At 38.1% G+C, this 13,139-nt stretch overlaps 1 protein-coding gene across 5 annotated transcripts in view; it reads left to right on the top strand.

The window, feature by feature from the left end:
• The first annotated feature begins 140 nt into the window (after positions 1-140).
• Positions 141-13,139, top strand: part of LOC143858376 (LUC7 related protein) — a 28,183-nt gene continuing 15,184 nt past the window's right edge. For 3 of the 5 annotated variants that reach the window (XR_013238937.1, XR_013238936.1, XM_077369012.1), the window contains exons 1-6: positions 141-349; positions 3,290-3,342; positions 5,409-5,577; positions 5,682-5,745; positions 11,303-11,382; positions 11,537-11,693. Coding sequence is in view for 3 of the 5 variants with exons in the window: in XM_077369012.1 (XP_077225127.1) it covers positions 203-349; positions 3,290-3,342; positions 5,409-5,577; positions 5,682-5,745; positions 11,303-11,382; positions 11,537-11,693 (670 nt within the window). In the remaining 2 variants the exon portion in view is untranslated. The remainder of the gene's footprint in view (positions 350-3,289; positions 3,343-5,408; positions 5,578-5,681; positions 5,746-11,302; positions 11,383-11,536; positions 11,694-13,139) is intronic. The other 2 variants (XM_077369011.1, XM_077369013.1) reach the window with 1 other exon arrangement.

Here is a 13,139-nt window from a genome sequence, read left to right as displayed (position 1 = left end):
GTTGAACCTCGCCGGGTTGAAACTTGGGTCGGGTCGGGTTAGATTGGAAAAATGGGTTGGGTCGGGGTCCAACCCAAGTTGCTCCCCTCTTAGCCTAGGGAAGAAAAAGTTGCGACGATATATAATTTCCCCGAACTCAACTCTCACTATTTCTATCCCATAAACCCTCTCTCTCTCTCTCTCTCTCTCTCTCTCTCTAGAAATGGACTCTATCAGAAAGCAGCTCGATGTTCTGATGGGAGCAAATAGAAACGGAGATGTAACGGAGGTGAATCGAAAGTACTACGATCGTGACGTTTGCCGTCTATTCCTTGTAGGCCTTTGCCCTCACGAGCTCTTCCAACTAACGGTAACACTTTACTCAAACCCTAGAAATTTTTTTCCTTTTCTTCACAATCTTTGAATCGATTTCGAGTTGATTTCGTTTACTTTCGGTCTATTTTCTTTTATTTCTCACCTTGTTGTTTGAAAGTAGAAAATAGTGTTCCATAAACCCTAGAAAATGGTTGCATAAACCCTAGTTTTGATATAACTCTTTGTTGGGTTTGGTTGCATATTCTTTTAGGCCCCGTTTGGATTGCAAGAAAAACATTTCTAACTGAAATTTTTTTCTTGAGATTTTTTTCTTTCTTTCCACAATTTAGAGGGAAATGATATGATTATGGTTTATGTAGATAGATGATATTAAAAACTATCATTAAAAAAAAAAAAATATATATAATATCATAAACTGAAGGTTCCCATAAACTTAGGGTTCCCCTGAGTAAAAATTGAATAGGATTAGTTCAAGTTATCTTTTTAGAGAGAGAAAGATGTTTGTGCCTTATATACGCTCGAGTGCCAAAAACATATGGGGCCCGCATATTTAGGGATGATCCAAAGCATTCATTTGAAAGGTCCTTACATAGTTAGGGTGTGTACCAAAAATCTGCTCCATAGGATCATCCTAGGGTCTCCATTTGTGGTAGTTAAAATATGCAGACCTTGTTTCTCCATAAATCTGCCCATTTTTTCCCTCCACAAATGGAAGTGTTAGGATGATCCAATGGAGCTGATTTTTTGTGCACACCCTATCTATGTAAGGGCCTTTCAAATGAATGCTTTGGATCATCCCACAAATATGGACCCCATGTGTTTTTGAAGCTCGAGCCCGACGCTTGTATTGCTCTCCCACAACCCCGTTTTCACGGTTTAGGCTGCTCCCATTTCGCTCGCCGCTACTACGGGAATCGCTTTTGCTTTCTTTTCCTCTGGCTACTAAGATGTTTCAGTTCGCCAGGTTGTCTTTTTTTTTTTTTTCAATTCGTTTTCCGGTTATATATATATATATATATATATATATATATATATATATATATATATATATATATATATATATATATATATATATATATATATGAGAGAACATTTCCTACACACTTGTGTAGGTAAGTTACCTACGCACTACCTTAAAATACAGTGGGGGCCCACATTTTTTGGGTGATCCAAACAATTCATTTGAATGGTCCTCACATAGATAGGGTGTCCACAAAAAATCAGATCTATAGGATCATCCTAACCATTCAAACTATGGAGGCAAAAAATGGACTAATTTGTGAAGGTTTATACACGTCCATTTTACCTCCACAAATCGTAGGGTTGGGATGATCCTATGGATCTGATATTTTGTGGACACCCTATCTATGTGAGGACCATTCAAATGAATTGTTTGGATCACCCAAACAATGTGGGCCCCCACTGTATTTTAAGGTAGTGCGTAGGTAACTTGCCTACACAAGTGTGTAGGAAATGTTTTCTCTCTCTCTCTCTCTATATATATATATATATATATATATATATATATATGAAGAAAGTGTTCCTGAGCTATAGCCCAGATAAGCTTATCTGAGTTATATCTCAAAAACACATGTGGCCCCACATGCATATATATATATATATATATATATATATATATATATATATATATATATATATATGAGGAATGATAGATACAAGGGAGCCCTTGCATAAAGAGCCAAAAAAGGGCTCTTCATTGGATCCACGTCATCAAATGTAACTGATTTTACTCTTTCAACTGATTTTAAAATGTAACTGAAAATGATGTGGATCCAATGAAGAGCCCTTTTGCGGCTCTTTATGCAAGGGCTCCCTTGTATCTATCATTGCTCATATATATATATATGAGAAAAGGGTTCCTGAGGTTAACCTCATATAGCTTATATGAGGTAGCGCTCACAAAACATAAGGGGCCCACATTGTTAGGATGATCTAAAGCATTCATTTGAAAAGCCCCATCATAGATAGGGTGTGTACAAAAAATCAGCTCCATTCGATCTTCCTAACCGATCCAAAAGTGTAGGGCAAAATGGACAGACACTTTTTGTCCGCAAATCTGCCCATTTTTGCCTCCACTTTTGGAGGGGTTAGGATGATCCAATGGAGCTGATTTTTGGTACACACCCTATCTATGATGGGGCCTTGCAAATGAATGTTTTGGATTATCCAAACAAAGTGGCTGTCTTATGTTTTGTGAGCGCCACTTCATATAAGCTTATATGAGGTTAACCTCAGGAACTCTACTCTCTCTCTCTCTCTCTCTATATATATATATATATATATATATATATATATATATATATATATACACACTAGTAAAATATATAATATCATAAACTGAAGGTTCCCCTGAGTAAAAATTGAATAGGATTAGTTCAAGTTATCGTTTTAGTCCGTACTGCGCAATAAAAGTATGGACTTTAAAATGATATTTTTCTTTTCCATAAAATTCTTGTCATCCAAACTGGGCCTTAGTTTCTAAGCTTTATTTTTTCTCAGGTTCAATTTTGTTTTTCTTGAAAATCATGGTTATTTTTAGAAAGTTTGTAGACCTCAGTTTCGGCTCTATACTTTGTTATATGTTATTATTTTTAATTGAATGTGGGAAATGTTAGGAAAGAGTAGTACTCAAGCATTAGATTTGCTGGATTTTTCTTTTGTTGTTTTGTTTTTCAATTCTAGTGTTCCTGCTTTCCATTTCTGGACACTTAAATCAATTTAGTTTTTAAACACAGATTTCAGTAACTCAATTTTCTTTTCTTTGGATCGCACTAGATGCGTGCTATTCGTGTCATTATGCCTTTTTTGGATGGGCTGCTTTCATTTTTCAATAGGATTTTGCAATACACTTCCTTTTCCTACTTGACGTTTACAACGAAAAATATCTCAACAGCTATTGGTTGGTTGTGTAATTTGTTCATGTTCGTTATATTGATATTTGTGTTTGTGCCAGAAAATGGACATGGGCCCGTGTCCGAAGGTGCACTCGTTGCAGCTCAGGAAGGAGTATCCTTTACGCTTATATTACATTATTTCCTTTTCATTAATTAATTAATTAATTAATTTGTTTTTAAATACTGGCATACGAAACAAAATGGCCGGATCCATAGTGCTAAGTAGCAGTTAATCTCTGCATGGGTCTCATCTACTATGAACACAAGATGTGATATGTATTTGTTAGATTGCCCCTTGTTCTTCAGGAAATGGTTGTTGTGATCCAATATCTATGTAGTAGTGAGAAAAGGCCCACTGTTTTTTTCTTTGAGTGGTGAAAATTTTATTAAAGAAAAAGGGCCAGAACCCAATTTTGAGATTGTCAAGCAGAGGTACAAACCATAGTTTCAAAACTCTCCCGCGTCATCGTGGACTCTTCCGAGTCGACTCCCTTTTACCTTAGCCACGTTCTTGTTGGATTTCACATTTTGCCCTTTAAAGTCAATAAAAACTCCTTTGACTCTTCCGAGTTATGACCATGTCAACATAGTACTGCATCTTGGCCTGCATCCGCGTTTTAAAAGTGATAACCCCTCCCAAAACACCACCACCCACCCAACTGCCACCCCCACCCCCAACAAAAAAAGAAAAAAGAGAAAACAACCAAAGAGAAACATCCCAACAGTCAATACACCTTCAAGGTCGAAAATGATCAAGTTACAAAATTGCCTCTGTCAGCACCTGAACGAGAAAGTGAATCCGCATCCGAATTAACCAATCATCAAATGTGTCAAATCTCAATATTATGATCCTTCATCATGCCCAAAATCTTTTCTATAGCATTCTCGTCTCTCACGTATCTGGCCACGTTGAGGGAGTCTTTATCAATGATAATATGATTTAGCTGGGACTGATTAGCGAATTGAGTCTCATTAAGAATAGCTTGAACCTTTGACTCAATTAAAGTCCTCCCCGATAGGGCCCAAAAAAGGCTATAGCACCTCTCTATTACGTTCCTGAAGTCCCTCACCTGCTATCTGGGCCTAGGTTGCCAATACTTGAGCGGTTGAGCCATCAAAATTCAGCTTCAACCTCCTAAAAGGAGGTAGGCCCATATGAGCTGAGGTCCTCAATATAAAACTGCTCAGCCTAATCTCCTCCTAAGACATGTTGAAGAAGGTATTCGAAATTCCAGCAGACAGATAGATTTGATGCCCACTAAACAACCCCAAAGAAAATTTGCCTTAGAATATTGTGCCCTTTCGATACACCTTTAAAAACTCTTGTTCCTTTCGTTCCATTCGAGCCTATGAGTGGCTGCAAAGAATATGCTCCATAAACCATTAAAAAAAGAACAAATTCCACAGTCCTACTTTTAGAAGGCCATGAGGCGAAAGCTCAAGATGACTAGAAACTCAAACTTGGGTTCTCATAATAAAAAAGGCTATTATGAAGTTGAAACTCAAATTAGGCTTAATAAATACTTCTGATTTCACTTACTGGCATTTACTAATTAGAATAATTATAAAGTTGAGAACAATTATGCCATGTTCCTTTTTTTCTTTTATTATCTACTGTGCTATTCGTGTAAGGTGTTTTTTGACATTTATTGCATGGGAAGCCTAGTGCCCTAGTCGATTGTTAATTGTCTTATATTTGGTTTATCTAGTGTTATATACCAGTGTTTCAGGGGCAGAGGTGTGACGCAAGGTGTTCAACCCTCTTGTGAGGCTGAGCCATAAGTCTCACAAAAAAAAATTGATTTTTAAGTAAAACTCAAATAAGAAATTGAAAAAATAAGAAAATTGCTAAAAAATACTTATATAAATCCGTTCCCTTTCAAAAAAATAAAATCCGATGCTTCATTTCCTACCATATATATCAGCATTCAACTAAATATTAATTAGAGACAAAAGAACAGAAAGACCAATGAGGTCTTATAAACAGCAAACTAAAATAGAAAACAACAATAGACTAGAAGCAAAATAAGATAAAAAGGAAGAAACTCAGACAGGAAGATGGCCAAAAGTCATAAATGCAAATTTATCTACACCCGAGCGCAAAATAGTGACGGTGTTCTTATCCAGTTCCGAAGTTGTGCATTTTTTTTTGTATTGTTCTTCCTGAACACCTAATAGATATGAGGAAGCCAAAACAAAAGGTGTTCATAATTACGACAGGGACCTTGAAGATGTAATTGATAGGCTTATTGTGGAGTGTGAACGGAAAATTACACGAGCTCTTAAGCGTTTGGAGGATGAGGATGCTAAGGCTGCTATCGCCATATCTGTGTCCGAGGTTACCCAGGTAAATCCGTAAATGCTTGCATGTCTTTCTGGGAATATTCATGGAGCAACTGTCACTCCATTTATAAATCTTTGATAGAACATTTAACCTTGGGTAATGTGCAGTCGCCTGAGGTGCTTGAGTTGTCAAAGCAAATCAGGGAGAAGCTCAAAGAAGTTGATGCTCTTGGTAAGCCCTTGGTCATAGTTGGCTGAGTTTTTTCCATTGGTACTTCTGCTGATTATGGCAATTGTTGCGTGTGACTTGTGGGTGATAATTTGTTTGGTTTGTATTGGAGATTTTTATATATTTACTAGTAAAAATAGGTGGCTCATAGGTCATCCTTTCTCAAGAGTGAATGGCATCATTGAATTCTAAGGGTGCGATAATATTGGAATTGGGGAAAACTGGATTTATTATTGTCAATCCAGCTTTACTGTTATTTGAGTGGCAACCACCTTTGTTGCATTCCTCTAAAGATCCAAAATTATACCATTTTGGTTATCCTGTTGAATTGCATGAATTACAGCTTTCTTCTATCACCCACGTATGTGCACTATATCATCTCCCCATATGATTTTCTGGCTTGTATTGACCTTAATGCACTTATTTAATGTTAATTATACTTTATGTTGTATTTGGGTTACGAGAATAGGGCAGGGAGGCTTTACAATGAGATTCACTTTCAACTAGAGATGATTGTCAACCTTATTAATTTTGTGGCACAGAAAGGAAGTATTGTTATGATAATTCATAGGTGATGATAAATGCACCCTTTGTAAGCATGAATGCTCCCTTTGTAGTGGTTTTATGATTATTAATGTTTTCGTCTTTAATCATAAAACCACAAAAAGCAGGGCATTCCTAGAAAACACAGCCGGCAGCGATACCATTTCTTTCATTCATTACATAGTTTGTGCCTCTATGTGGTGGGCTTGCTTTTGCCGTGAATCGAGTTGGCAACACATGCACTTCCATTATTCAACTTTGATTCCGTAGTTGCAAGTTTTATTTGGCCTGTATCTTCCTTTATTTCCCAATAACAACTTGCTCCTTGGGACCAATAGCATCAAAATGTAAGCCAGTGGAGTCATCGTTTGGATGTGTTGATTAGACGTAATTGATTGTATATTTTTTGTTTATGAACTGTTTGCAGTTATCAAATTGGTCCATTTATATAATGGAAGTGTGAAGATATTCATTTTTTTTGTTTTCTTTATGCTGAGCTTTGCGAGTTAATGCTCTCTCAAATCTCATCAATTTGCAATCTGAAATTTGTCCCCCACCACTTGTCACTTTGATCATGTTCTTCACGCTGCTTGTTGAGTTTCTAACCTCATTAGATCTTCTGCTATCTTTTTTATTGGATTCACTTTAGAAAAGGCCCCATATAGATATTTTTTCTAGTCTGTTAATTGTCCTTTGGTTACACCATATCTTTGTTAGCCATGAAAAAATCATCCTCAATTTTTCTGTTTTATTCTTATTTTATGTTATTATGAACATATGCATCCGATGAGAAGCATCTGATGTGAGACAGACGGTGAGATTTGATATGGGCAAATCTTGTTAATGGGGCCCAACATGCTGCCTCCTACAGGAAAGGTGGCATGTGGACCCAACATCGATGATTGGAAGCATATCTTGTGGGGGCCTTATAAACAAGTCTCAAAGCGTTATGCACAACTTTGAGCTGGATAGTTGATCAGCCTCTCTTTCTTTTCTTTTCACCTTGACATATTTCTATGTTTGGGTCAATATTGGTACTCATCTTTCTTTTTTTTTGAATGGTAACAGGATTCATTAAAAAGAAGACTGAGAAGGTCCCCCTTCAAGTACAAAGACACAGATACAAACCAAGAAAAAAGAGACAACCCCGCAATTATACAATTAGGGCGGTAAAAAATCAAAAAGCTCTAGAACCTGCTTAGAAACTCCATCTTTTGCCAACTTATCTGCAATAGCATTAGCAGATCTTCTCGCATGCTGATATAAAACCGAAAGCCCTTCCGATATGTCTTTTATCTCATCAAAGAAACGAAGAAATCTCCATGGAGGAATCAAAGAGCCCCTGAGCCATCTTATAACATTAAGCGAATCACCCTCTACAATGCAACTGCCTAACCTATTCCTTTCCATACACAAAAAAGCCTTGATGAACTGCTCTTACCTCTGCTTCACTCGAATCTGCTGTTCCGATCGGACCGGAATAAGCCTTAATGACCTCTCCGGCGCAGTCTCTCAGGACACCCCCTATCCCAGCTGGGCTAGGATTACCCAAACTAGAGCCATCGAAATTTAACTTTAAGAGCCCATCAGGGGGAGGACGTCAGGCCTGAATAATAACATCAACATTTTCCTTACTATTATAGACTACTCTCCAACCCTCCCACAGTTCGAAAGCCGAAACAAATTGGAAAAGCGGAAGAGCCCTAGCCCATGAGATAGTTAACGCAATGGCCTTGATAAACAGAAAATAAGAAGATTTAGCTTTATCTTCGAAAACTCTAGTATTCCTTTCGATCCACAGAATCCACAATGTGGCCATCAATGAGAGCCACCATAAAACCTTTCATTTTTTCCTCCATGAATTACAGGACCAACCTTCAAATAAATCTTTAAGAGTGGAAGGAAAAACCCAATCCATTCCAAACCTTGCTAAAATCCTGCCCCATACCTCACGGGCAACTTTGAAGTGAATGAAAATGTGATCCACCGACTCCCCTGATTCTATACACAAAGCACAATGATCAATAATTAGCAGTTTCCTCTTTCTCAGAAAGTCCACCGTTTGGATCCGACCTCATATCGCTGACCAGCCGAAGAAACAAACTCTTGGAGGAGCCTTGATTTTCCACACCCTTGCTGCCATTGGATTTTCCTGATAAGGAACCAGGCCCTTATAAAAAGACTTGACTGAAAAGAAACCGGAAGAATCTAAAACCCAAAGCCTTTTATCCACCCCTGATAAACTGATGTAAGTCTTTTCAAGGACCTGGAAGAATCTGAGCACCGAAGGCATTTCTCTATCAAAGAAATTCCTCCTAAAAAGAGGTTTCCAAATAACTTTACCAGCTATTCTCTCAAAACAATCTTTCACTAACGCTGACTTATCACCAGCAACTAAAAAAAGATCAGGGAATAAATCTTTTAAAGGGGAAATAGAGCACCATCGCATGGACCAAAAGGAAATCCTGTCTCCAGAATACACTCTATATCTGACACCACGATCGAAACTGGAGCTTAAACAGAGAATATCCCTCCAGATTGTCACTCCAGGTTTGCAAAATCAGTTTAAAGAAACCCAGTTACCTGGTTCAACACCATATTTTCCTGATATCACTTTAGCCCATAATCTCGATTGCTCCTCCCCGAACCTTCACAACCATTTCCCCATTAATGCTTGATTAACCTGCTTTATCCTTCTAATACCGAGGCCTCCTCCTTTGACTGGCTTGCAAACATTTTCCCAACTGACTAAAGCCAAAGATCTATTCTTCTCCGATCCCCACCCCCAAAATCTTCTCTGAATCTGTTCAATACGCTTGACAACACTCACAAGACATTTAAATAAAGATAATTGATAAATGAGAATATTAGACAAAACTGCCTTAATCAAGGTTAACCTTCCTCCTTTAGAGACCAAATTCCTTTTCCAAGTATCAAGTCTTCTTTCGATTCTTTCCACATTGGGATCCCATGCACATTTGAGAGGTCTTCCCATCCCCAAAGGGAGGCCCAAATAAGAAGAAGGCAACCTTTCCAATGGGCAACCCATGTGATTGGCTAGGCTAGAGGCTTCTGCCTCTTCAACATTCACAGCATACAACCTTGATTTTGAGAAATTTGATCTTTGCCCTGTAAGTATTTCATAACATCGGAGAATCGCTTTAAGGTTGAGAATCTTCGAGACCTGAGGGGAGCTAAAAAGTAAAGTATCGTCCGCGAATTGTAAGTGCGACACCTCAATCCCATTCTAGCTCCATTTAACCCCTGAGACCAGACCCAAAGATCTTCCTTTCTCCATCAGCAGACTCAAAGCTTCAGCTACAATCACAAATAGAAAGGGAGATAAAGGATCCCCTTGGCGTAAACTTCTCGAAGATTTGAAAAAACCTTTTGGAGAGCCATTAATAAGAATGGAGAACCAGGCCGAAGATAAACAACTTCTAATCCAACCCCGCCATTTAATACCAAAACCCATCCTTTCAAGAAAATAATCTAAACAGTGCCATTCCACTCTGTCATAAGCTTTTTCCATGTCCAACTTGCAAATAACACCTTCCTCACCTGTTTTTGCCATCCAATCCACCATCTCATTTGCCACCAACGAGCAATCCAATATCTGCCTCTGACTAACAAAAGCACACTGATTCTCGGAGATAATAAGAGGAAGGACCACCTTTATACGATCCGCCAACACTTTTGACAAAACCTTATAAAGACAACCCACAAGACTGATAGGCCTGAAGTCAGAAACTTTCACAGCACCTTTAACTTTTGGCAAAAGAGCAATAAAAGTGGCGCCAGTTCCTCTTTCCAACTCTATGCCATCGTAAAACTCTTGGAAAAATGTCAATATATCTTCCTTCACACTCTCCCAACATGCCTGAAAGAAAGCTAGGCAAAAACCATCCGGCCCCGGAGCTTTATCACGATTCATCGAAAAAACCCCTCTTTCCACCTCCTCCTCCGAAAAGGGCATTTCCAAAACCGATTTATAATTCTCATCAAGAGATTTAAAAACCACCTCATCTAGCCTAGGCCTGACTAATTCTTCCGAAGAATATAACGATCTGTAATAGTCCACAGTTTCCTTGGAAATCACATCTTTGCTGAAAGATAAAGTTCCCTTAACCTCCAATGCCTCAATTCTATTGTTTCGTCTCCTAGCACTTGCAATGCTGCGATGGTAAGCAGTGTTTTTATCACCCTCTTTTAACCAATTTACTCTGGACTTCTGCCTCCAAGATATTTCTTCCTGCAATAGAAGAACTCTGTGTTCCTCCTTTGCTCTTCCCAGATCATTCAAATCTTCCTCTGAGGCTAACCTCTCCTCATCAGCCAAAGAAATGTCCCTGATTCGATTTTGTAACCATAATTTTCTCTCAGAGATTGCCCCTAACCTGTGGGAATTCCACTCTTTGAGTCTCTTTTTCACAAATCTGAGTTTCTCCCCTATAATAAAATCCGCCGCCCCTTCAACCTTGCATGATGCCCACCATCCCCCAATCATCTCTTCAAATTTCGGAATTTCTAACCACGCTAAATCGAACCTGAATGGAGAATGTCCCCACGAATCCAGTCTTGGATCCAACAAAAGTGGGCAATGATCAGAAACGGAATGAACGAGCACCTTCTGGCACACCTCCGGGAAGAGGGATATCCAATCGGGACAAAACAAAAAACGATCTAAACGACTTTTACTGGAATTTCTGGACCAAGAAAATTTAGCCCCCATCATTGGAATATCAAACAATTCATTCTCAGCAAGCAGTACTCTTTTGCCAATATGGCCCTTTTGTGTGATTTTTAATTTGATGCTGTTTTCTTTTATCTTGCATAGTTGGCTAAAATTGATTGCTCGTCTTTTTTTTTACAATTATTGAATTGGTCGGTGCACTATTTCACTTTTGGGGGCCATTAAAAATCCTCCTTTAGCATCGCTGTTGTACGCTACTTACTAAGAAAGCCTCCAAGGTACATATATATAGTGATGTGAAATGTGAACAATATTGATTTGCAGATTTGGAAGGGATGACTGATAATAAAATTCGGGTGTTGGAAGTGGTGGAAGAGCTCAGAGCCAAAAGAGCAGACAAGCAGGTTTTCACGTGCACTTTTTTTTCTGTTAATTTAACCATTTAACGAATCTCTAGTACCTTTCGATGAAGTGTAGTGTGTAGTGTTTCACATACATTAATAAATGGTTCTAGTTTGCTATCATATATAATGAGTTAATTCTTATCCTTTACTGCAGTCCGTTCTTCTTCTGGACGCCTTTAACAAAGATAGGGCATCTTTACCACAACCACTTCCAAACGCTCCACCACTGGCTCCGTTGCCTGTTCTCATTCCTCCAGATGCTCGCACCCAGGAGATGATAAACGAGAAGTTGAGGAAGGCGGAGGATCTTGGTATGCTCTTAATTTAACCAACATATTCGAGAAAAGTGTTTCATTTCTAATTAGAGACAGTACTAATCTTATTGTTGTGATTTTGGGCCTACCTTTTTTGCTATAATTGCAGTAGCTGGAGCTTTTTTTTCGAATTTCTATTAATCCATTATTAGCTTTAAAAAAGATAATAAATTGAAGCTTGTTTCTGCTATACTTCTCTATAAATTCTGAAGATTTCATGTGTAGCTTCCATTCTGAAACATGTTTTCGTCCAATCTCCGCATTCCTCTCTTATGAGGTCCCTGCATTTTCTTGATTTCAGAACATATGCTGAGTTCTTTTGTTCATCTTCTTTTTCTGTCCTCTTTCACTTGTGTTTCTCTTGTTATGTTCTATTAGTAGATGGAATGAAGAGTTCTGTTTTTTTTTTTTTTTTAATTTTAAAGGTTCACTGTTATGTTCTATTGTTGAGTTGAGTTGAGTTGAGTTGAGTTAAAGGTTCACTGTTGTATGGTTGATTTCAGAACATTTTTGGAGTTTTTGTAGTTGTCGTCTTTATTTTCTTTCATTTTTCCTTTTCTCTTCTGTCCTCTTCCTTTCTTTCACTCGTATGGCTCTTTTTATGTTCTCTTAGGGCATGTTCGACAAGGTTCTCATTCTCACCCAAATAATCAGGTGGAAACGGATCTCCAAGAATCTGCGGAAGCGACTCCAAGTTGTTCCGCAGAATCCCATCTTTTTAGGGCTGCAAAATAGATAAAATCGGAAACGGGCTTTGCAGGCCTGAGATGCCGAACGTGGTTTTTGGGATTCCAAGGTGTTTGCATTCTCCGCACCTGAAAAAGTGGCAAAAGTGATCAGAATAATGGTTGCCGAATATGCTCTTAGGATCTGGAATGAAGAGTTCTTTTGTTTTTTAAATGAGTATTTAATGTAATGATAGGGAAATAGGGAGTAAAGAGACGTTTTACAACTGCGGCAGCCATTCTTGTGGTACATTGCGTAGTAGGACCACATTTTATTTTCTTAGACAATGTGTTCTTGTATTTAAATTCCTCTTTTGGGAATGTAGTGTGGAACTTATGTATAATGATCATTGGGAGTATCTTACAAATGATGACATTGTCCAAGCAAGGTTTGAAATTTCGGTTTCAGACCCAACCGAAATCGATTTTTTTTTTAAAATTTCCGTCATTTCGGTCGAAATGACCAAATTTCAGCCGAAATCAAACCCGAAATCTGAAATTTTAAAATTTTGGTCCAAACCAAAATTTAAAACCATGTGTCCAAGTTTATGGTTCCATTGCCTTCTTATGTGCTTTTATATTTTTTCATGTTATGTTCCATTCAAGCCGACCCCAACTAGTTTGGGACAGGCTTAGTTGAGTTGAGTTGTTGAGTTTTATGTTCCATTTGATGAAGTAACACTAATGTTCCATTCAATAAAGTAACACTAGGGAATGT

Source organism: Tasmannia lanceolata, unplaced genomic scaffold, assembly GCF_043159265.1.
Source record: "Tasmannia lanceolata isolate RefF3 unplaced genomic scaffold, GAP_Taslan_0.1 ptg000026l, whole genome shotgun sequence".
Lineage (NCBI taxonomy): Eukaryota > Viridiplantae > Streptophyta > Magnoliopsida > Canellales > Winteraceae > Tasmannia > Tasmannia lanceolata.
This window is presented reverse-complemented; position numbering and strand designations above follow the sequence as displayed.